Genomic DNA, 25,833 nt, shown 5'->3' with positions numbered 1-25,833 from the left:
AAGTTTAAAGTTGATAATGTAGTAGAGCTGTGTTTTAATCCCAGTCATCTGGCTCCGTGGGTCATGTTAAAAAAAAAAAAAAAATATATATATATATATATATATATATATATATATCTCATTGATGAAGCACATATGGGTGATACACTGTATCTAATCTTTGCAATGACCTTGAAAGTTTTGCATTATTGTTTAGTGTGTGTGTGTGTGTGTGTGTGTGTGTGTTGGGGGTGGTGGGTAGAACATACATAACTTAAAATTTACCATTTTAGCCATTTTTAAGTATACAGTTCATTGGCATTAAGTACTTTTACATTGTTGTGAAACTCTTAACACCATCCATCTCCAGAACTTTATCTTCCTACACTGAAACTTTGCACCCATTAAATCAGACAACTCCCCATTTTCTCCCTTCCCCCCATGCCCTCGCAACCACCATGCTAAGGTTTATGGTACCAGGCCCGCGGCCATTGCCTGGGGTTGCAAAGAAAAATAAGACGGAGCCATTCCCCAGTCTGTCTAGCGTCAAAGCCTGTGTTCCTGTCCTCTAGTGACCTTGCCACTAGCTCCTCTTCACCGAGTTAGAGAAGTCCAATTGCAGGACAAGGGTGTTGTTGAAGCATGCAGAGGGGATGCCTGTGGCTTGGGGGCAGGAGAAGGAAGTCAGTGAATGAAATATGGTTGAGATGAGAGATGGATGAAAGAAGGTCTGTTAGGAAGGTTGAAGATGAGGAGAATTGGGAACACAACCCTTGCCTTCTTTTTACTTCAGCTTATTCTGCGGAGTATGTGAGATTTTGCGTGGGTATGTGCTTTGAAATGCCAGCGGTGCTCTGCCTGCGTGATTGGGACTCACATCACTCCTTAAGTGGATTTTTTTAATTAACTTTTTTTTAATGTTTATTTATTTTAAACATTAGTAAATGTTTAAAGTTTATTAAATTTAATAAATTAGAGAGCGAGACAGACAGACAGAATGCGAGTGGGGCAGGGGCAGAGAGAGAGAGAGAGGGAGACCTAGAATCTGAAGCAGGCTCCATCTGGGCTCTGAGCTGTCAGCACAGAGCCCGATTCGGGGCTCAAACTTATGAACCCTGAGATCATGACCTGAGCGGAAGTCGGGCGTTTAACCGACTGAGCCACCCAGGCGCCCTTGAAGTGGATTTGTTTGAAGGGTGTAACTCAGGAGATCATTCCAATGGAGGGTGCAGATGACCATCTCGTTAGGGGTACAGACTCCTCCTTCAAGATATTAGGCCACAAAGGGGAGGGGAGAAATAGTACAGTAGTTGAGACTTTAGGATCAAGTCAAGGTGTCATAGATATGGCTTTATTTATTTCTTTTCCAATTTATTATTATTATTATTTTTTAAAGTTATTTATTTATTTATTTCGAAACATAGAGAAAGCTTGAGTAGGGGAAGGGCAGAGAGGAGAGAGCGAGAATCCCAAGGAGGCTCCACACTGCCAGCACAGAGCCTGATGCAGGACTGGAACTCATGAACTGTGAGATCATGACTTGAGCTGGTTGGACGCTTAACTGGCAGAGCCACCCAGGCACACCTTTATTTGTTTTTTGTTTTTTAATTAAAATAGTAATAAAACCTTTAAAAGTCAAATATAAACAGAGACTGCCTCTGAAGCTAATAAAAGCTTAAACTTCAAGTCTCTTTCATTTGCATGGGCCCCTTCAAAGGCCAGTATCTACTTTTGCAATTTTTATATTTTGTAACTTTAATTTTATATTATTTTTTCCAAGGAAAACCCCCCAAATTGTTTACACTTTAGGCTCCACAAAATCTGGGCCCACCCCTGCACAGGAGGCAAAAATCTCGTGAAATCCCACCCACCATGCAGATATAATCATGGTTAATTTTCCAGATTTCTTCCTGTGTATCAGTATGTTACTTTTTGTGTGTGTGTGAGGTTGACTTTATTTATTTAATTTGTTACTTTATTTTATTATTACTTTTTAATTTACATCCAAGTTAGCATATAGTGCAATAATGATTTCAGGAGTAGATTCCTTAATGCCCCTTACCCATTTAGCCCATCCCCCTTCCCACAACCCTTCCAGTAACCCTCTGTTTGTTCTCTATTTTTAAAGAGTTTCTTATGTTTTGTCTCCCTCCCTGTTTTTATATTATTTTTGCTTCCCTTCCCTCCTGTTCATCTGTTCTGTGTCTTAACAGTATGTTACTTTTTACAAAAATTGGATTGTACTCTACAACTATTTTGCAACATTTTTTTTCCCTCACTATTCCAGCCCTTCCCCCCACTTTTGACCACAGAAATATTTGAATGATTTAAGTAGTTTAACCAGGAGTTAAAAATAACAGAACTAGGAGTGCCTGGTTAACCAGGGTGGCTCAGTTGGTTAAGTGCCCAACTCCTGTTTTCGGCTCAGGTCATGATCTCACGTTTTGTGAGTTCAAGCCCCGCATTGGGCTCTGAGCTGACAGTGTGGAGCCTGCTTGGGATTCTCTCTCTCCCTCCCTTTCTGCCCTCCCTCTGCTTGTGCTCTCTCTCTCTCTCTCTCTAAATAAATAAATAAGCATTAACAAAAAAAATAACAGAACCAGACCAACAGGGAAAGGACAGTACATGGCATAGGGATAAGAAAGTATGTGGATCAGCCGTCTCTGTTACAGACATGCTGCCTTGGTATCTTATACACCTGCTTGGTGTCCCCTATCACAGTGTAATGATACAATTATTTGTATGATTTTTATTGACCTCTGTTTCCTCCATTACATTGTCAACCCTTTGGACTAGGGATGGTGGCCTGATACCTAGTAGGTGTTCCATAGATGTTTACTGAATAAATACTTGAATAATTGAATGTTGAGGATTGAATTCAAGGGAATACCTGATGTGGAAATTAGGAAGAACTCAGCCAAGAGCTTTGGATGTCAGAGCATCGTTGGGGAGATGTGTTTCAGCAAGGGTATTGACCTTGTGCCTGGAGGACCAGCAAGGAATGGCCTTCCTAACTCGAGTGTGCTACCGAATGGGCAGTGCTGGTTTAGGAAGAGAGCTGGTAAGATGTAGGTTTGATTCTTTTTTGGGGAGCAGAATGGGCAACTCAGTTTTTTTATCCATAAATGGGACTACAAATCCCCACCTCCTGGGGTTATTGTGGAAGTCCAATGAGTCAATAGATGTGAAAGGCTCCAGCATAGTGCCTGATACACAGTAGATGCTCAGTAAACTATTTTTGATTCTGAGTCAGAAATCTGAGACCTGTGTTTGGCCTGGGAGTAGAAGCGAGATGAAACTAAAATGGGAAAGGAGACCATTCACTTTAGCTGGACGAGACTGGGTTCAGTTATGCGGTGTGCATGGTTTGGGCTCTGAGATGCATCACTTCATGGCCAAGGCATCTCTTACACTGATGGTTGACTTGACAGTCAGTGGCAGAGGGGAAGGAAGGGACATACAAGGTAGGGTTTCTATTCCAAGGCTCTAGTCCATTCTTTGGGTGGTGGCGATAGAAGTGACCCCTGGGAGCCCTCTCCCTCATTTGGGGAGACCCTATTGCTTTGTCATGCTAGGGATGCTAGCTAGGCATGCTAGGATGTCATGCTAGCAATTACATGCTAGGGATGAGGGTATGGATATTGTGAGTATGTGGGCACTAGATCTTCAACTGCCTTCTATTAATATCCAGGAAAGGCCGAGGAAACAAACCAGTGGTTGTACCAGACAGCTCAGGAAAGATCTGTGGCCCAAGGACTATAGAGTCATCTGTTTTTCCTTGACATTCATGTCCCTTTTAGGTGGAGGGAAGACCCAGGACAATGGCTGCTGATCGCGATTTGGAGATAGAGGATGTGACTCTGCATTTGGATGGAGACATGAAAGGAGAGCTGGAAGAAGAGAAGGAAATGCGAGAGGATGGGGGAGGTAAAGATCCCTTCAAGAATAAAAAGGTCCACAGGGTTGTCTCAAAATGGATGCTTCCTGAAAAGGTTCGAAGAACATACTTGGAGAGAGCTAACTGCCTCCCACCCCCTGTGTTCATCATCTCCATCAGCATTGCTGAGGTGAGTGAAGCGGGTGGCGGGCACTAGTGCAAGTACCCCCGGGGAGTTGCAAACACACGGGGGCTTCGATCACATCTAGAGAAGAGAAGAGAGCTTGGTGGTGGCAGGCACAGCCCACGCGGAACTCAACTTCACCCTCTCTGAAGTCTCTTTAGGTCCTTCCTATGTTCCCAGTCACTTTCAGCCAAGGGTGAGTTTTATTTTTCAAGCAAGTCCCCTTCCCAGCTGTGACTACTATTTCTGTGGCTTCATTTCATTTTAGATGTTGGGCCTTTAGAAACCAAATAATCTTGGGGTCACAGATTGGTTTGATCTCACGAACTGATCGGTTCTATAGACTATAGGCTGCCGCCACATTTCAGGAGGGAAAAAAAGAATGGAATCCTCTAATGAGGTCTACTGTGGTAGCATGTAGTGTCTTTTCAGACTCTGATCAAGTAAGCCCTTTTATTTTCCAGAAAAGAGTACAAGGCTCAGAGAGGTGGAATGAATTGCCCAAGGTCACATATGTATGACTGGGCCAGCACTGGGCTTTTCCTGAGCCTCATCTTACCTACCTTTTTCTCCTACACCATGATGTCTCATAAAGAAATTGGCAGAAGATGCATGTGTGTGGGGTGTGACTTCAGGGACATTAGGAAGTCTCTGATCATTCCCACTGATGTCTCCACTTCCTTATCAAGAATGGTATTAGTCAGGGTTCTTTAGAGAAATAGAAGTAATCGGGTGTATACACACACAAACACACACACATTATCCATCCATCCATCCATCCATCCATCTCTACATAGATATGGAGAGAGAACTTGATTGATTTTAAGGAATTGGCTCATGTAATTGTGGAAGCTTGGCAAATTCAAAATCGAGGGTAGGCCAGCAGGCTGGAGATCAAGGGGGATAAGAGTTGTAGTTGTAGTTCAAAGGCAGTCATACTTTCCCTCAAAGACAGAATTCCCTTTCCCTCAGAGGAGGTCAGTCTGTTCTATTAAGGCTTTAAACTGATTTGTTGAGACACCACGTTATGGAGGGTAATCTGCTTTACTCAGAGTCTATTGATTTTAACATTGATCTCATCTAAAAAATATCTTCATAGAAACATCCAGAATGATTTTGACCAAATATCTGGGTATCATGGTCTAGCCAAATTGACACATAAAATGAACCATCATAGGGACCTGGCCTCTTATGGTTCAGATAAAGAAAAGGGTAATGAGTAAACACTCCTGGCACACTCTATCAGGTTATCCTTCCAGCCTATGGATTGGCTGGCCTGCCCATGGTCCAATCAGGTGTGTGAGTGCTGGGGGTCTGGGGGAATTGGGGCATAATAGGATAAGCTCACGTGATACGAAACATGACTGTTGTAGTCAGTGCTGTGGAAAGGGCAGTCTTCCCAGGAAGGGTCGTAGAGTGGGTGCTAAGATATCTGTCTCTCACAGAAAGATCAGTTTCTTTTTTAAAAATCATTGATTGATTGATTGATTTTCAAGTAATCTGTACAACAATTGTGGGTATTTGTCTCTCACAGAAAGATCAGTGTCTTTTTAAAAACTATTTATTATTTATTTATTTATTTATAAGGAATCTCTATACCCAATATGGGGCTCGAACTTAGAACCCTGAGATCAAGAGTCACATACTCTACTGACTGAACCAGCCAGGCACCCTGAAAGATCAGGGTGTTGTTTTTTTTTTTTTTTAATGTTTATTTATTTATTTTGAGAGTGAGAGCGAGAGAGAGAGAGACAGAGACAGAGAGAGCAAGTGGAGGAGGGATGGTGAGAGAGGAGGAGAATCCCAAATAGGCCCTGAGCTGTTGGTGCAGCACCCTGCATGGGACTTGATCCCACAACCATAAGATCATGACCTGAGCTGAAATCAAGAGTTGGGCGCTCAACTGACTGAGGCACACAAGTGCTCCAAAATCAGTTTTTAAAATAAAAGCTTTATTTTTTAAAATTTTAATTATTTTATTTTATTTATTTATTTTTTAATTTTTTTAATGTTTATTTATTTTTGAGATAGAGGGAGACAGAGCACGAGTGGGGGAGGGGAGGAGAGAGGGGGAGACACAGAATCTGAAACAGGCTCCAGGCTCTGAGCTGTCAGCACAGAGCCTGATGTGGGGCTCAAACCCACGAACCATGAGATCGTGACCTGAGCCGAAGTCGGATGCTTAACCGACTGAGCCACCCAGGCGCCCCTAATTTTTTTATTTTAGAGAGAGAGAGCACGAGCAGGGGAGATGGGCAGAGGGAGAGAGAGAATTTCAAGTAAGCTCCCTGCTGATGTGGGGCTCAATCCCACAACCTTGGTATCATGACCTGAGCTGAAATTAAGAGTTGGATGTTCAACCTACTGAGCCACTTAGGTGCCCCTTAAATAAAAGTTTTTATGTATGTATGTATTTAAAAAATTTTTTTTGAACATTTTAATTTATTTTTGAGAGACAGAGTGTGAGTGGGGGAGGGTCAGAGAGAGGGAGACACAGAATCCAAAGCAGGTTTCAAGCTCCAAGCTGTCAGCACAGAGCCTGACAGGGGGTCGAACCCACGAACCGTGAGATCATGACCTGAGCCGAAGTCAGTCGCTCAACCGACTGAGCCACCCAGGCGCCCCTGTATGTATGTATTTTTAAATCTTTCTTGTTTTAATGTTTAGTTTTTGAGAGAAACAGAGAGAGAGAGAGAGAGAGAGAGAGAGAGAGAGAACGTTAGCAGGGGAGGGGCAGAGAGAGAGAGAGGGGGAGAGAGAGAGAGAGAGAGAGAGAGGGGAGACAGAGGATCCAAAGCAGGCTCTGCGCTGAGAGCAGATAGCTGGATGCGGGGTTTGAACTCGCAAACCATGAGATCATTACTTGAGTCTAAGTTGGACGCTTAACTGGCTGAGCCACTCAGGCGCCCCTTAATATCAATTTCTACTAGCTTTTCCATTAATGTCCTCTTTCTATCCCTTCTGTATCCTGCAACCCAGAGTTATCACATTCAGTTGTCATGTTCCCCCAGTGTCCTCTAATCTGTGACAGTTTCTCAGGCTTTGTTTTCATGACTCTGATAATCTTGAGGAGTATGGGCCAGGTATTCTGTAGATTATCCCCCAATGTGGGCTTGTCTGATGTTTTTCTCATGATTAGACTGGAGTTACGGGTTTTAGGGAGGAACACGCAGAGGTGAAGTGCCTTTCTCATCCTATCACATCAGGGAATAGGGGACCTCCACATGACGTCTCTGGTGACGTGAGCCTTCATCACTTGGTTAAGGTCTTGTTTGCCAGGCTTCTCGGCTGTAAAGTTACTATTGTTCCCTTTCCCTATTCTTTGGAAGCCAGCAGTGACTTAATATTACCGTGTAAATGAGAGACCAAATGGGAATGGAAAGATGAGGGCAGAGGGTATTTAAGGGGGGTAGGGGGCTCAGAAAGCATTTTTTTCATATTTGGTGTGGGGCTGCTCCTACTCACTGGAGGAAGTAGGCTATGACCACGGTTACGTGGGCAGATATGCAGCAGGGAAATTTAATTCCTGTCATCTTTTGAGCACTTGCTACGGAATGGCCCCCTTGAGAGCTAATCATTTGGAACCAAGGTAGTGCCCGTGGGCTTTAATGGGGCCACTCTCTGCAGAAGGTGGTTAACATTCCTGTCTGCCCCTCCCGGTCAGCTGGCAGTGTTTATTTACTATGCTGTGTGGAAGCCTCAGAAACAGTGGATCACCCTGGACACAGGCATCCTGGAGAGTCCCTTTATCTACAGTCCTGAGAAGAGGGAGGAAGCCTGGAGGTTTATCTCCTATATGCTGGTGCATGCTGGGTAAGGAATGCTATTAAGTCGCTGACGGAGGAGGTTGACTGTGAGTACTCGTCACCCCCAACATTTGGTTGGTGCTTTATTATTGATAAGACACTTACATGTCCATAATCTAGCCGGATCCTCACAGGAACCCTAGGAGGCAGGTGTTATTACTGCTGCGTCGTGTCTGAGGCTTAGGGGATGTATTGCTCGTGCCAGGTCACGTGGCCACGTGGCAGAGCTGGAACCTCAACCCATTGGTGCTAACCCCCAGTCCAGTGTACTTAGTGTTGCGTATGGCTGCCTAATACTGGTAATTATATAGGAACAGTAATGAGAAGAGACCCGATCATTATTCAACCACACGTATGTTCCCACACGTATGTTGTTTGATGTTGTTAAAATGTTCCCTTTAGGACATGAATCATCAGTCCCTCCCTACCCACCCCTGCCACACACTTAAAAAGAATTAATTCATGAGCATTTTGCTGAGTGTATAGTACTGTTTTGTTCCATCTGGAATAATACAAGCAATGGGCATTGGTTTTCGTTTATAGCTTCTTCTACGCTAGTAGTCTTTTTATGACCTCACTCAGAACCCACTACTCAGAACCCACTGCAGACAGTGAGCAGCTTGCCGCTGGCCCCCACCCTCCCCACTGAACGCCTGGGGCTTCAGATGAGGCCAACTTCACCTATGTGACCTACCCAGCCCTGGACCTTGAAGGATGACTCTGGCCAGTGGCTAAATAGGTATCCATGGCAGGACACAGGGCTCAGAGGCTTGACAAGTCAAGGACAAAATTGCTAATTGCTCAGTTTCTATGGATACTTTCAGTTTGGTCTTCCATCTACCACGTTCTGAACAAATGTGGTTCCTGTACCATATTTAAATTTTATTATGAGGGGGACAGTCAGTTAAATAGTAATGCCAGGCCGCATAGTATTACAGAGTAGTTACTTAACATCTTGCTGCCTCAGTTTTCACATCTGTGAAGTGGGGTAGTAAGTACCGACCTCACAACGTTGCTGTGATGAAATGAGACAACGGTTATAATGTCATTTTTGCAGTGCCTGATACATAATAAGACCCTCAGAAAGACTTCTCAAGGCTGCGTAGGACAGGTCACATATGGGGTTGTATAAGTTAGGAATGCTTTTGCATGGAAATAATCAAAAATCGAACGGGGGCCCGAACAAATGGAGGTTAATTCTTTACCGTATAAGAAGCCCAGAGGTATGTGGCTAATTCGTCAGTTTAATGAAGCCAAGACTCTTGGTTCTATGCTGGCATCTCTGCTTTCCCCTTGACCTTTCTCTCATGGTTGGCAGTCGGCAGCTGTAGCTTGGTATTAAAAGCAGGAAGGGGAAAGGTAGTACCAGGTGCTGGTGACATCAATCCCTCTTGTCAGGAAAGAAGCTCTCTTACCAGTCCCCCCGTCAGCGCCACTCTTACTGCATCTCATTAGCCGGAACCATGAGACACAGCTACCCCTCGCTAAGAGAGGTTGGCAAAGTCAACATTAGCTCTTCCGGCATCACTACGGGAGGCAGACAAGTGGTAAGGAAATGGATATGGGATTAGCTACTGTAACATAAACAGAAAGATGGAAAGATTGGGATGGGGAGGGTCTCACAGATGACATGTATTCAAGTTGTACCTGGAAGGGCAGATAAAATTTGGCTGAGAAAAGTTGGGATTTCTATTCCGAGTATATGGCAGGATCTCATCTTTATGCCACTTCTACTCTTGCTATTGAGCCGCAGAAAGAAGGCTGAGGGTGATTCTTTGTTTTTTGTTTTTGGGTTTTTTTGGTTGCTGTTGGTCACTTTATCCTCAGGCTGTTCCCAAAGGATACGATGAGATGGCTTCCTGTGACTTTGCTCAAATTCACAAACTGCACGTATTTCCAAATGCTCTTTCTGAGGTCTCCTTAAGACTAGTGTAACTGTCCTTGCTAGACTATTTTGTGCTGAATTACATGTTACTTCTTGGATATCTTTGGAGATGACTTGGACAGTGATAGTTGTGGCTGGGTACACACGTGGCCATGGAGGTAAGTAATCTGTTCTGCAGGGTGTGCCCTGAGAACCTCTGCTGGGTAATTTGTTAAGTAAATTGTAACCCAAAAACACAATCCCTAAAACAAATATGAAAGCTCTTGCACTTTGTGGAAGATCCAACACCTATTTTGTTTAAAAAAAAAATTTTTTTTTTTACATTTATTTATTTTTGAGAGACAGAGGGAGACAGAGGGTGAGCAGGGGAGGGGCAGAGAGAGAGGGAGACACAGAATCCAGAGCAGGCTCCAGGCTCCTAGCCGTCAGCACAGAGCCTGATGCGGGGCTCGAACCCATGAACCGTGAGATCATGACCTGATCCAAAGTCAGATGCTTAACTGACTGAGCCACCCAGGCGCCCCCTAACCTTTTTGGTTTAACCTGAAATCTCCTTTAAAAAAAAAAAAAAAAGTCTTGTGCTATATAGCAACTAAATTAAGGATTACTGTAATATGGGAATGTACCAAAATACATTCAGAGATTCTCCAGAGATACTTGTGGAGTTTGACAAGCAAAAGAATACGAATTTTTTAAAAAATATTTTTACCTATTTAAAAACTATAATAAAAACCACCTGTATAGTCAGTTATGTTCTATGCAAACTGTAGTAATGGGAGATACTAAATTTAGCTAATATTACTGGGTAAACTTTCTTTTTCATTTTGGTAAGCTTTGTTTTTTGACTTTTTAATGTAGAAGTGGGAATAGGGGTTTCTCTTCCCATCTCTGTTTTATTAAAGAATAGCCTAAGATTGCAAGACTGTTGTTTAAAAACCTGAGCCTGGCTGGCTCAGTCTGTAGAGCATGTGACTCTTGATCTTGAGGTTGTGACTAACTATTGAAATTTAAATTCAATATGAGTGAATTAGGATTTTCTCAATACCATGCAACTGAAACAAAATCAGATGCTGGGGCTGACATAAGATGGCAATTGTCATCTAAACCTAAATTCAAGTTTATGTTCCCTAAGCTAGCCTCATCACTCTCTGTTTGACATTGTCAGTTACTGTTATAAAATAGAACCTATAAATGTATACTTCTAAAATGTCCTTTAATCTTACATATTGAAGCTCCGTGTTGAGTTTCTATTTTTAAAAAGTCACCTAAAAAAATTAGAGAATGGAATTTGAGTTAAGCAAGTCTTTAACTACCCTGTTAATGTCCCAAAGAAATAACTATGTGGGTTACTCATAATGTGTTTGTCTCCACAGAGTTCAGCACATCCTGGGGAATCTTGTTATGCAGCTCATGTTGGGTATTCCCTTGGAAATGGTCCACAAAGGCCTCCGAGTAGGGCTGGTGTACCTGGCTGGAGTGATTGCAGGTTAGTGTTCTGAGGGTAATACAGAATCCGTGCCTCTTAGGAAGCAATAAACAAAGCAAAAAGTAATAAACATTTCAGTCAAGATTTATTGCACTCCTAGTCTGTGCTAGGGAATTTGATAAGCGTTAGAAATAAATTAATTAGGGGTGCCTGGCTGGCTCAGTCAAAAGAGAATGTGACTCTTGATCTCAGGGTCATGAGTTTGAGCCCCATGTTGGGTGTAGAGATTACTTAAATAAATAAAGCTTTAAAAAAGAAAAAAATAAGTTCGAGGGTTGCCTGGCTGGCTCAGTCAGAAGAGCATGTGACTCTTGATCTCAAGATGGTGAGTAAAATAAACTCAAAAAAAAAAAAAAAAAGAAATAAGTTGATTAGAATTAAAATATTTGAGGTAAGGTAAGTAGATAGAGGGGCTCCTGGGTAGCTCAGTTGGTTGGGTGTCCAACTTTGGCTCAGGTCATGATCTCGTGGTTCCTGGGTTCGAGTCCCACGTCGGGCTCTGTGATGACAGCTCAGAACCTGGAGCCTGCTTTGGATTCTGTGTCTCCCTCTCTCTCTCTGTTCCACCCCCACTTGCACTCTGTCTCTCTCTCTCTCAAACGTGAATAAAGATTAAAAAAAAAAAAGCAGATAGAGGGGCACATGGGTGGCTCAGTCAGCTAAGTGTCCAACTCTTGATTTTGGCTCAGATCATCATCTCATGGTTTTGAGATTGAACCCAGCATCAGGCTCCATGCTGGGTTGCAGATTCTCTCTTAAGATTCTCTCTCTCCCTCTTTCTCTGCCTCTGTTCTGCTCATGAGCTCTCTCAACAAAACAAAACAAAACAAAACAAAACAAAACAAAACAAATAAGCAGATAGAAGTCGTTGTGCCTGTCCTCAGGTATGTCACAGTCAGACAGGGTTTTGTACAGTTGGAAGTCATGTGTAGTTTGGTGTCCGGGCACATATATTCGGGAGAGACCTACAGCCAGATCATGAAGGCCCAATGTGTCAGACTAGTGATCATGGGAAGTAACATGAGCAAATTTCCATTTAAGAAAGAAAGCTTGAAGAGAATGTAGAGAAGAGCTGGAGGGGCCCAAAACTTCAGTAGGAGCTAGCAGCATATGCCTGTGATCTCTGAAACTGGGTGTGCCTTAAGATGACCCACTTTGGTCTGAGCAGAAAATATGAGAATTTCCTTCCATCCACTTATTTATTTATTGTAAACATTTTTTTTTTTAGTTACACTTTTTACATCACAGTTGTAAGAAATAATACCTAGGGATCTCATGTATCCTTTAACCAGTTACTCCCAATGGTAACAGCTCGCAAATTATAGTACAGTATCACAACCAGGAGATCCACATTGATACAGCCACGGTGCAAAACAACGGATTCCTCACGTTGCATTTTTACAGCCATACTCTCTTCTTTCCCACCCCACACTCTCTTTCACCCCTGACAACCACTAATCTGTTCTCTATTTCTGTAATTTTCTCACTTTAAGAATGTTGTATGAATGGAATATATATGTATATATATATACATATATATACATACATGTGTATATATATATATTCCATATATATGTATGTATGTGTGTATATATATATATATATATATCACCTTTGGGATTGGCTGTCTTCATACAGCATAATTCTCTGGAGATTCATGTGGGTTGTTGCATATAGCATTAGTTCATTCACTTTTTTTTTTTGAACAATTAAAAAAATTTTTTAAGTTTATTTATTTATTTTGAGAGAGAGACAGAGAGAACAAAGAGGGGAAAGGCAGAGAGGGAGAGACAGAATCCCAAGCAGGCTCCGTGCTGATAGTGCAGAGCCGAACATGTGGCTTGAACACATAAACCGTGAGATCATGACCTGAGCCAAGATCAGGAGTCAGAGGCTTAACCGACCAAGCCACCCTGGTGCCCCAACAGTTCATTCATATTGATTGCTGAGGGGTATTCCATGGCATGGATATACCACCATTTGTTTAACGCTTCATTCGTTGGAGACTACTACCTGGGTTGTTTCCAGTTTGGGGCTATTACAAATAAACCTGTTAAAAACCTTTGTGTACAGGTTTTTGTGAACAGAAGTACAGAGTTTCATGAACATAGGTTTTCATTTCTCTGGGATAAATGCCCAAGAGCACAGTTTTTAGGTTGTATGGTAGTTGCATATTTAGTTTTTTAAGAACCAGCCAAAATGTTTTCCAGAATGGCTGTTCCATTTTGCATTCCTCCCAATATTGTATAAGTAATTCCGTTCTCCACATCCTCATCAGCATTTGGTGTTGTCACCTTTCTTATTTTTAGCTGTGCTCCGTGTAGTGATATCATGATCTTAATTTGCTTTTCTCCAATGACTAATGATGTTGAACACCTTTTTGTGTGCTTCCTTGTTATCTGTATAACCTCTTTAGTGAAACACCTGTTCATGTCTTTTGTCCATTTCCTAATTAGATTTTTTTAAACCATTGAATCCTAAGAGTTCTTTACATACTCTAGATCCTAGCCCTTTACTGAATATGTAGTTTACAGGTACATTTTTCTCAGTGTGTATTTGTCCTTGCATTGTTTTAATAATCTCTCATGGAGCAGAAGTTTTTAATTTTGATTAACTCTGATTTATCAATTTTTCCTTTATGAATCATGCTTTTGGTCATATCTGAGAATTCTTCACTGGGCCCTAAGTCCTGAAGATTTTCCGTTATCTTCTAAAGTTGTAGTTTTACACTTTATATTGAAATATGTGACCCCTTTTTGAATTGGCTAATTTTTTTTTTTTAATTTTTTTTTTCAACGTTTATTTATTTTTGGGACAGAGAGAGGCAGAGCATGAACGGGGGAGGGTCAGAGAGAGAGGGAGACACAGAATCGGAAACAGGCTCCAGGCTCTGAGCCATCAGCCCAGAGCCTGACGCGGGGCTCGAACTCACGGACCGCGAGATCGTGACCTGGCTGAAGTCGGACGCTTAACCGACTGCGCCACCCAGGCGCCCCAGAATTGGCTAATTTTTGTATAAGATGTGAGGTTTAGATTGAGATTCTTTTTTTTTTTTTTTTTTGATATCCAATTACTTCACAACAATTTATTGAAAATTCTACTTCCTTCATTGAATTTTTTGGGCCTTTGTCAAAAATCAGTTGGCTGTATCTGTAAATAAATAAATAAAAAGAAGTATACCTTTGTACTTCAGAGTTGTGATATTTAATGAGGATTTTAAAAAAAGAGTGAGGCTTATTTTAAAAATCTGCTCATTGAAAGATTTTATAAGTTATTTTGATTTTTTAGAGTGGTTTTAGGTTCATAGAAAAATTGAGAGGAAGGCATAAGGATTTCCCCTACACCCCTTGCCCCCCCCCCCACATACATAGCCCCCCCATCATCAACATCCCCCAACAGAGTGGGCATGTGTTACAATTGATGAACCTCCATGGACACATTAACATCACCCAAAATCCAGAAAAAAGTTCACTCTTGGCATTGTACATTCTATGGTTTGGGATAAATGTGTAAAGGCATGTATCCATCATTTTAGTATCATACAGAGTATTTTCCCTGTCCTAAAAATCCTCTGTTCTCCACTATTCACCCCCCACCCCCAACCCCTGGCAACCACTGATCCTTTTACTGTCTCCATAGTTTTGCCTTTTCCAGAATGTCAGATAGTTGGAATCGTACAGCATGCAGCCTTTTCAGATTGGCTTCTTTCACTGAGCAATATGCATTTACGTCTCTTCCTTTGTCTCTTCATGGCTTGATACACATTTTTGTACCATTAATAAAGTAGAGGGGCACCTGGGTGGCGCAGTCGGTTAAGCGTCCGACTTCAGCCAGGTCACGATCTCGGGGTCCGTGAGTTCGAGCCCCGCGTCGGGCTCTGGGCTGATGGCTCAGAGCCTGGAGCCTGTTTCCGATTCTGTGTCTCCCTCTCTCTCTGCCCCTCCCCCGTTCATGCTCTGTCTCTCTCTGTCCCAAAAATAAATAAACGTTGAAAAAAAAATTAAAAAAAAAAAAGTAGAAAATGATTTAAAAAAAAAAATTTTTTTTTAACGTTTATTTATTTTTTGGGACAGAGAGAGACAGAGCATGAACGGGGGAGGGGCAGAGAGAGAGGGAGACACAGAATCGGAAGCAGGCTCCAGGCTCTGAGCCATCAGCCTAGAGCCCGACGCGGGGCTCGAACTCACAGACCGTGAGATCGTGACCTGAGCTGAAGTCAGACGCTTAACCGACTGAGCCACCCAGGCGCCCCCGAAAATGATTTAAAAATATCATGTAGTCAATGTTCATCCTTTAAAAATTCTATTTTTATATTAAAAAAATACTATTCTATGAAAGAAAACCAATAAAATGTACCCACCATTAACAAACCTGCATTAGTATAGTAGTACGTATATACGCGTACTAAGTCCATAAATAAGTTCAGATACTTCTACTGCAGTGGGTGCTTGTATAAGTTTCCTGGGGCTCCTATAACAGAATCACACACTGCATGGTTTAAGCAACAGAACCACACTGCCTCACAGTTCTGGAGGCTAGGAGTCTGAAATCAAGGTGTCATTAGGGCCATGCTCTCCTATGATACCATGGGGGAGAATCCTTCCTCTCTTCCCCCTGGCTTCTGGCCGTGGCCATCAGTCCTTGGCACCCCTTGGCTTGCAGATGCAGGAGTGTGATCTTTGCCTCCACTGTCACGTGGAATTCTCCCTTCATATGTCCCAGAGCAGTGGGGCCACAGAGCAGGAAGCATTCATGAGATGTGTTAAAGGCATAGAACTGGCAAATGCTTAGTGATACAGCTCACCATCCTGCTTCCCTCCTACTTTTGTGGATCCTGTTTTTCGACCTTCTGTTTCCATTGCTGCGCACACCTGTTTTTCCATTCCTGTGTACATCCTTGAAAACCTTTGTGCTGATGGGGTCCTGCCTGGCTCTAGCATCAGTGCCCGTTTCCCCTGCAGCTTGATTTCAATGTGTGGACTCAGCCTTTCCTCTGTTTCAGAGGAGGGAGAGAAGAGAGAAGGTGAATAACCTGTTCACATCCTCTGCCTATTTTTGCAACAGCTTTTTGGCAGGTTATCTCTTTGCCATTCCAGTCTACCCTTCACACTGTTGGCTGGGTCACTTTCCTCAAGTATAGATTAGATGGTATTATTTGCTTCCTAAAACATTGCCAGTGCCCAAAAGAAAGTCAAAACAGCCAAGATTGCTTGTTACCCTCCACTATGTGGTCCCATTGCCTTTCACTTCTTCCCTTTTCTTGGAAAGCATAATCTTTATTAATATTCCAAAAAAGAAATTATACATGAAGAGGTTAGGGGGAACTTGATGTAAAATGTTTTTTTTTTAAATAGTTTTTTTGAGGTATAATGAACAGACAAAAATCGGTACATATTTAATGTATACAACTTGATGAGTTTGGAGATAAGTACACACCGTTGCTTTTTTTCTAGATTCCTTAATATGTCAAATAACTTTCGTTTCCCCATCCTTGCTCCTGGCAAAGGTGGTCCATGGAGCAGCGGCATTGGTATCACCTGGGAGCTCGTTAAAAATGCAGACTATTGGGCCCCACACCAGACCCACTAACAGAATCTGCATTCGAGCACATCCACAGGTGATTCGTATGCACATTTAAGACTGAGAAGTGCTGTTCTGCAGTCCCACCCGTGTTCCCCAGGCTGACTGATCATCACATCACCTAGAGAGCTTGTCCTAGCTAAAGCGACCCAGATCCCACCCAGATCTACTGAATCAGAATCTCTGGGCATATGGCCCTGGGATCTGTGTTTTTGTCTTGTTTTCTATTTAGTGGGGTATAATTAACATATAATAAGCTGCACACATTTAAAGTATATAATATGGTAAGTTTTGATATGTGTATACAGTCAGGAAACTATCACCACAGTGAAGATAATAGACATATCCATTGCTCTTTATGACCCTTGGGAATCTCTCTCTATTGCCCCTCCTTGTCCCTTCCCTGGCAGTTACTGATCATTATAGATTAATTTGTATTTTCTAGAATTTTATATAAATGCAATCATAGAGTATGTACTCTATTTTTGTCTGGCTTCGGTCCATTGTCATAATTATTTTGAGATTTACGCATGTTATTCCGTGTATCAATAGTCGATTCCTTTTTTTTTTTTTTAACATTTTATTTTATTTTTGGGACAGAGAGAGACAGAGCATGAACGGGGGACGGGCAGAGAGAGAGGGAGACACAGAATCGGAAACAGGCTCCAGGCTCTGAGCCATCAGCCCAGAGCCTGACGCGGGGCTCGAACTCACAGACCGCGAGATCGTGACCTGGCTGAAGTCGGACGCTTAACCGACTGCGCCACCCAGGCGCCCCAATAGTCGATTCCTTTTTGGGGCACCTGTGTGGCTCAGTCAGTCGAGCGTCCAGCTTTGGCTCAGATCATGATCTCATTGTTGGTGGGTTTGAGCCCCATGTCAGGCTCTGTGCTGACAGCTCGGACCCTGGAGCCTGCTTTGGATTCTGTGTCTCCTCTCTCTGCCCCTTCCTGCTCACACTCTGTGTGTCTCTCTCTTAAAAATAAACAAACATTAAAAAAATTTTTTAAATAGTTGATTCCTTTTTATTGCCAGGGATATACCACAGTTTGTCCATTCTCCTGCTGATGGACATTTGGGTTGTTTTCAGTTTGGGGCTATTGCAAATGAAGCTACTTAGAACATTTGTGTGTATCAGATAGTTTTTTTTTTTTTGAGTAACGAAAGTATTTGTGTAATCAAATATTTTTTGGGTTTCTTGGGTAAATACCTAGGAATGGAATAGCTGGATCCTATCAGAGGATGTGTTTAACTTTTAAGAGACTGGTAACATTTTAAAATAGATTTACTGAGATGTAAGTCATGTATCATACAATTCATTCATTTAAAATCTGTAATTCAGGGATGCCTGGGTGGCTCACTCAGTTAAGTGTCCAATGCTTGGTTTCAGCTCAGGTCATGATCTTATGGTTTTGTGGGTTCGAGCCCCACATTAGGCTCTGGGATGCCAGCACAGAGCCTGCTTGGGAGTCTCTCTCTCCCCCTCTCTCTGCCCCTCCCCCACTTATGCTGTCTCTGTCTCTCTCAAAATAAATAAATCAATATACTTAAAAAGTATATAATTCAGTGTGGGGTTTTTTTTAATTCACAAGGTTATATACCCATCATCACAATTGAATTTTACAACATTTTTGTCTGTCAAAGACACCCTGTACCATACCCCCTTCCCCAGCCTTAGGCAACCATTCATCTACTTTCTGTCTCTTTAGATTTGCCCATTCTGTATATTACATATAAATAGAATCATACCATATACGGCCCTTTGTGATTGGCATTTTTCACTTAGCATAATATTTTCATTGTTCACCAATGTTGTAGCATATATCAGTGCTTCATTCCTTTTTATTATTGAACAATATTCCGTTGCGTGGTTGTGCCACATTTTGTTCTACTCATTTGTCAAATGATGGACATTTGGGTTTGTTTTCACTTTTTGGCTATTATGAATAACACTGCTATGAACATTTGTGTACAAGTTTTTGTGTTGCTTTCTTGGATATATATCTATAAGTGAGATTGTTAGGTTATGTGACACCTGGTATAGTTCACCCTTGAACAACTTGATGGGTAGGGGCACTGACCCCCCTCACACAGTTGAAAATCCACATATAACATTTGACTCCCCCAAAACTTAACTACTAATAGCCTACTGTTGACCTGCAGCCTTATTGATAACAGTCAAATAATGCATATATACATACATATATATGTATGTATATATGTTAAGTCTTTATTTGGATAGAGAGACAGAATGTGTGGGTGCACGAGCAGGGGAAGGCAGAGAGAGAGAGGGAGCAAGAGAATCCCAAGCAGGCTCTACACTCAGAGCAAAGCCCATGAGATCATGACCTGAGCCGAAATCAAAAGTTGGATGCTTAACTGACTGAGCCACCCAGGCACGCCCATATTTTGTGTATGTATTATATACTGTGTTCTTACAATAGAGTAAACTAGAGAAAACATCTTGGGGTTGTGGGTTTGGGCCCCACATAAATAAAACTTAAAAAAAATCATAAGGAAGATAAAATACGTTCACAGTACTGTACTGTATTTAATGGAAAAAAAATCTGCATAAGAGTGGACCTGAGCAGTTCAAACCCATGTTCTTCAATGGTCAACTATACTACCATTTTGTGCCTCCACCAGAAGGTCCAGCTCCTCTACATTCTCAGCAACACTTGGTATCATCATTCTTTTTAATTTTAGCCAATCTATTGTGGATATAATGGAATCTCACTGGGTTTTATTTATTTATTTATTTTTAAAATTTTTTTTTCAACGTTTATTTATTTTTGGGACAGAGAGAGACAGAGCATGAACGGGGGAGGGGCAGAGAGAGAAGGAGACACAGAATCGGAAACAGGCTCCAGGCTCTGAGCCATCAGCCCAGAGCCTGACGCGGGGCTCGAACTCACGGACCGCGAGATCGTGACCTGGGTGAAGTCGGACGCTTAACCGACTGCGCCACCCAGGCACCCCGCTCACTGGGTTTTAATTTGCATTTCCTAACAATGATGGTGAACATCTTCATGCACTTGCTTGCTATCCACATGCCTTCTTTGGTAAAGTATCTGTTTAAATCTTATGCCCATTTAGAGGCACCTGGGTGGCTCAATCAGTTGACAATCTGAATCTTGAGTTCGGCTCCTGTCATGATCTCAGCTTGTGAGACTGAGCCAGTGTCAAACTCTGTGCTGATCATGTAGAGCCTGCTTGAGATTCTCTCTCTCTCTGCCCTCCCCCATGTGCATGTGCTCTCTTTCTCTCTCAAATTATATTTTAAAAAAATCTTATGCCCCATTTAAAATTGGATTGTATTTCTTATTATATATAATAATGTATATTCTGATTGTAAGTCTTTCATCAGATATATGACTTGCAAATATTTTCTCCTAGTCTGTTGCTTGTCTTGTCATGCTTTTAATGGTATCTTTTGAAGAATAGGAGTTTTAAAGTTTCGATGAGGTATGATTTATCATTTTTCAAATATTAGGAACTGTGCTTTCAGGGTCAGCCCTTGCACATTTTGGGGGGGTCAGATTTAACTCCATATTTCATATTTTTGATGTGCTGTGAATGGTATTGTTTAAAAAAATTTCCATTTCTGATTCCTCATTGCTATGACATAGAAATAAAGTTGATTTTTTTTTTTTGTACATTGATCTTCTATCCTCCAACGATGACAAATTCACTTATTATTTCTAGTAGTTAAGTAGGTAAACTGTTAAACAGGTATCTTCTACAGGGCTCCTTATTAAAGTAATTAATTAATTAATTAATTAATGTTTTTATTTATTTTTGAGAGAAAGAGACAGGCAGAGTGCGATTGGGGGAGGGGCAGAGAGAGAGGGAGACACAGAATCCTAAGCAGGCCCCAGGGTCCAAGTTGTCAGTACAGAGCCTGACCTGGGGCTCGAATTCATGAACGGCGAGATCATGACCTGAGCCCAAGGCAGACACCCAACCGCCTGAGCCACCCAGGCGCCCCTCTTCTACAGGGATTTAAGTAATAAGTCAAAATCTTGTGGGTTCGACCATGTTCTTACCACTTCCGGTGCCCTTCATTCCTTTGTGTAATTCCGTATTTCCATCTGATGTTTTTCCTTCTGCCTGAGGATTTCCTTTAACATTTCTTCTGTGGGTCTGCTGGTTATCCATTCTTTCAGCCTTTGTGTTTCTGGAAAAAGTTCTTATTTTGCCTTCACTTTTGAAATATATATATATATATTTTAATTTTTTTTTCAACGTTTATTTATTTTTGGGACAGAGAGAGACAGAGCATGAATGGGGGAGGGGCAGAGAGAGAGGGAGACACAGAATCGGAAACAGGCTCCAGGCTCTGAGCCATCAGCCCAGAGCCCGACGCGGGGCTCGAACTCACGGACCGCGAGATCGTGACCTGGCTGAAGTCGGACGCTTAACCGACTGCGCCACCCAGGCGCCCCTGAAATATATTTTTACTAAGCATAGAATTCTAGCTTGACTGTACTTTTTGTTCAGTAGTTTAAAGACAGTGCTCTCCTATTTTCTCATTTGCATTATTTCCAATGAGAAATCTGCTACCTTTGTTCCTCAGTATGAAACATGTCTTTTTACTCTGGCTGCTTTTAAGATTTCCACTGCTTTTGAACAATTTGACTTTGTTGTGACCTGGTGTAGTTTTATTCATGTTTCCAGTGCTTAGAATTTGTTGAGATTCTTGGATTGGTGGGTTTATAGTTTTCACAAAACTTTGGAAACATTTTGGCCATAATTTCTTCAATTATTTTTTCTGTACGTGACTTCTCTCCTCTGCTTTGGGGACTCTAATTATGTATTTAATAGGCTGCTTAAAATCGACCCACAGGTCATTGATGCTTTATTTCTTTTTAAAAATATTATTCTCTGTGTTTCATGTTGGATGCTTTTACTGCCATATCTTCATGTTTGCTAATCTTTTCTTCTGCAATGTCTAATCTGTAATTAAACTCAACCAGTTTACTTTTTTTCATCTTAGACATTACAGTTTTCTTTATTTTTAAAGGAAGTTTTATTTATTTATGTACATAATTAATCTCTACACCCAGTGTGGGGCTCGAACTCATGACTCTGAGATCAAGAGTCACATGCTCTTCTGACTGAGCCAGCCAGGTGCCCCAAGACACTGTAGTTTTCATCTTTAAAAGTTTGAGTGTTTTATATCTTGTATGTCTCTACTTAACTTTTGAACATATGGTATACAGTTGTAATAATTATTTATTAGCATTATCTGCTAAAACTTACACTTGTGTCAGTTTGGGGAGGTTTGAATTGATTGATTTTTCTCTTCATTATGGGTCGTATTTTCCTGTTTCTTTGCATGTCTGATAGTTACTGTTTGAATGCTAGACATTTAACCTTTGGATGGTGAATATTACTGTATTCCTATAAATATTCCTTGAATGTGTTCTGGAACACGGTTACTTGGAAGTAGTTTGAAACCTTGATAAGACTTGCAAGGTGAAACTGTGTTTTTGAGTCATGTTTAGTGCTATTACCCACTACTGGTGCAGGACTCTTCTGTGTACTTTAACCAATGCCCCAAGAATTATGCAGTTTTCTAGCTTGGAAAGTTACTTAGCCTCTCTGGTGCCGTGAGAGCAAAGCTACTTACTCTTCCCTTTCTGGTGGAACTTTCCTTGGCTCAGGTAGTTTCCTCACATGCTTCTCTCTGTGCAGCTCTTTTCCCCTCTGGTGGTCTCTCTTGCAAATTCCAGCTGCCTAGCACTATCTGGACTTTATTTATTTTTTAGTTATTTAATATTTGTTTTATTGTTTATTTTTGAGGGGGGGGGAGAGAGAGAGAGAGAGAGCACATGAGGGCAGGGGAAGAGCAGAGAAAGAGGGAGATGCAGAATCTGAAGCAGGCTCCAAGCTGGAGCTGTCAGCACAGAGCCCGACGTGGGGTCTGAACCCATGAACCATGAGATCATGGCCTGAGCTGAAGTCTGACGCTTAACTGACTGAGCCACCCAGGTGCCCCTTATTTATTTATTTTTAATGTTTATTTATTTTTGAGAGAGAGAAAATGCGAACAGGGGAGGGGGAGAGAGAGAGGGAGACAGAGGATCTGAAGCAGGCTCCAAGGTGTCAGTGCAGAGTCCAACATGGGGCTCGAACCCTTGAACTGTGAGATCATGACTAAGACAAAGTTGGACACTCAACCTGCTGAGCCACTCAGGCACCCTACTATCTGGACTTCAAACTCTGTCTCATCAACTTAAAGTTCACTGAGATCTACCTGGATTCCCCCTTTACACATTATAGCCTGTAATCCTCTCTCTCAAGGCAGTAAGCTGGGCGATCGGAAAATTCACCTCATTTATTTCTTGCCTCTGAGGGTTTACTGTCCTTTCTCATCTGATGTCCAATATTTTGGAGATCACTGTTTCATTTTGTCCAGTGCTTTTAGCTGTTTCAAGCAGGAGAGAAAATCTTATCCTTGTTACTCCATCATGGCAGAAGTGGACATTTGTATCTGTATTTTATTTTATTTATTTTTTCAAAGTTTATTTATTTTGAGAGAGAGAGAGAGAGAGAGAGAGAGTGACTGAGTGGGGGATGGGCAGAGAGAGAGAAAGAGAGAGAGAGAGAGAGAGAGAGAGCAGGCTCTGTGCCACCAGCCCAGAGCCCAATATGAGGCTCGAACCCACGAACCATAAGATCATGACTTGAGCTGAAGTAGGTCGTGTAACAAGTTGAGCCACCCCGGCACCCCTGTATCTGTATTTTATTTTATTGTATTTTTTGAGAGAGAGCATGAGCGGGGGTGGTGGTGGTGGCGGGGCAGAGGATCCGAAGTGGGCTCTGCCCTGACAGCAGTGAGCCTGATGCAGGGCTGTAACTCACTAACCGCGAGATTATGCCAGAAGTCTGACGCTCAACCGACTGAGCCACCCAGGTGCCCTGTATCTGTATTTTAAAAATAAATTACTCGTGTGATTAAGATGCAATCACTCCAATCCTAGTCTGAAGGTTAACATTTGAGGACCACTGCCCTAACCCTACTGGACTCAATGATCTTTAGTCATCCATATACCTTTGTTTCTATGCCTTTGCTTTTCCAGTTCCCTAAGTTCTGAATATTTTCTCCTCCTTTGTTTTCCTTCCAAATCTTAAAGGTATTTTAGGTTGTTTTTTTTTTTTAATTTTTTTAACATTTATTCATTTTTGAGAGAGAGAGAGAGGGACAGAATGCTAGCAGGGTAGGGACAGAGAGAGAGGGAGACACAGAAACTGAAGCAAGCCCCAGGCTCAGAGCTGTCAGCACAGAGCCTGACGTGGGGCTCGAACTTCCGAACAGTGACATCATGCCCTGAGCCGAAGTCGGTGCTTAACCGACTGAACCACCCAGGCGCCCCAAAGATATTTTAGAGTTTAACCAAAATGTTATCTCCTCCTTCTCAGAGTGCCAGGGCCTCCACACCTCTGCTGAAAAAATCATTCCTTCCTAAGTGCTTCCATAGCAAATTCATTACATTTAAGAAATCACAGTAGTTGTTTTATTCTGCATCTTATGGTAATTGTTTACTCCCCTGTTTGTAGGATTCCTAAGGCCACTTTGTCTTTCTTGCACGAAGTAGGTATTACATAGTATCCTAAGGAATGAAGGCGAGTCTTCAAAGCAAAAAATCGAGTAGTAGAACCGAGCGGTACAGAGAGAATATCTTAGAGTTTGCATAAAGTGGTTTTAAAGTCTTGTTTGGGTTAGTAAACAGTTTCATCTTTCTTGGTGGATCTGATTGAATGCTGTGTTGAGAAGGGTTCCGAGTCCACATCTTGACTCCATGAGAAAGCTAGCCATTAGATTACAATATGTTGGAATATCGGGGAGCCTGGGAGGCTCAGTCGGTTGAGTGTCCGACTTCGGCTCATGGCATGATCTCCGGGGTCATGAGTTTGGGCCCTGCACCAGGCTCCCTGCTGTCAGGGCAGAGCTTGTTCCCTTCTCTCTCTGCTCCTCTTGCTTTCTCCCTTTCTCTCTCTCTCTCTCTCAAAAGTAAACAAACATTTTTAAAAATGTTGGAATGCCTCAGGTATTTTGATAGTTTTGGCTAAAGGTATGCAATATTTTGAAACAATAACTAATAAGTACATAACACGTCACGCAGTGTTTACATCAACTAGTTTACTTCCCCGACAATGCACTGAGGTAAGTTCTATTAATATCTCCATTTTTTAGGGAAACGAAGGCGCAGAGAGGTTAAGAAACTCGCTCAAGCCACACAGCTGGTAATTCTGGCTCCAGAGCTCCAGAGTCTGTGCTTTTTGTTCTTGTTATTCTGTCTTCATGTTGTTTAATATTTCAGAAAAAATGGAGGTAGTTAGCCCACACGTCTATACCTTTATAGTATGGAAGGGACGAACAGAATAAATGTGTTGCTTGTTAATACGGTAATGGTCCAAACGTCCCAACTTCTACATTATAGATTTGTTTTTCATGATTCTTACGGTTATGTCTGATCCTTTGTGTTTTTCTTTCTTTAGGGTCCCTTGCCAGCTCCATTTTCGACCCACTCAGATATCTTGTGGGTGCTTCAGGAGGAGTCTATGCTCTGATGGGAGGCTATTTTATGAATGTTCTAGTGGTAAGAACTTTCGGAATGGCATCTATGGACTTTTTTCTTTTAAACGATAACTGGTATTTGGGAATCATGGTATCTTCGTTTATCAATATTCGCGGAGCACTTCTCTTCCTTCTTGGCACCAGAATTTTTCTTTCATCTTTCATCTTCATTTTTATTTCCTGACCTCAAAAATGACGAATACTAAAAAAAAAAAAAAAATGTAATTGAAAAATAGGAAGTCAAAATCTCTAATACAGTATCTGTTAACGGTTTCATATACCTCCTTTCAGACCTTTTTCTTTTCTTTTTTTAATGTTTATTTTGGAGGGAGGGGTGGGAGAGGAGCAGAGATGGGGAGACAGAGGATCCGAAGTGAGCTCTGTGCTGTCAGCATGTGGGGCTTGATCTCATGACCTGAGCCGAAGTCGGCCGCCCAACCGACTGAGCCACC

The 25,833-nt window shown here is 41.9% G+C and overlaps 1 protein-coding gene and 1 long non-coding RNA gene across 5 annotated transcripts in view; one reads left to right on the top strand and one right to left on the bottom strand.

Moving 5' to 3' along the window:
- Positions 1-25,833, top strand: part of RHBDL2 (rhomboid like 2) — a 53,306-nt gene that overhangs the window by 19,877 nt on the left and 7,596 nt on the right. For all 4 annotated transcript variants that reach the window (XM_043574547.1, XM_043574546.1, XM_043574548.1 and 1 more), the window contains 4 exons: positions 3,780-4,046; positions 7,705-7,853; positions 11,105-11,217; positions 25,303-25,403. In XM_043574547.1, the coding sequence (XP_043430482.1) occupies positions 3,801-4,046; positions 7,705-7,853; positions 11,105-11,217; positions 25,303-25,403 (609 nt within the window). In that variant the 5' untranslated portion in view covers positions 3,780-3,800. The remainder of the gene's footprint in view (positions 1-3,779; positions 4,047-7,704; positions 7,854-11,104; positions 11,218-25,302; positions 25,404-25,833) is intronic.
- The window catches only part of LOC122480320, a 28,486-nt gene continuing 27,576 nt past the window's right edge, over positions 24,924-25,833 (bottom strand). The window contains exon 3 of the long non-coding RNA XR_006296552.1: positions 24,924-25,583. This is a non-coding gene — a long non-coding RNA (uncharacterized LOC122480320). The remainder of the gene's footprint in view (positions 25,584-25,833) is intronic.

This window comes from Prionailurus bengalensis, chromosome C1 (assembly GCF_016509475.1).
Source record: "Prionailurus bengalensis isolate Pbe53 chromosome C1, Fcat_Pben_1.1_paternal_pri, whole genome shotgun sequence".
NCBI lineage: Eukaryota > Metazoa > Chordata > Mammalia > Carnivora > Felidae > Prionailurus > Prionailurus bengalensis.
Note: the sequence above shows the minus strand (reverse complement) of the source record. Positions and strands in the feature narration are given on the sequence as shown.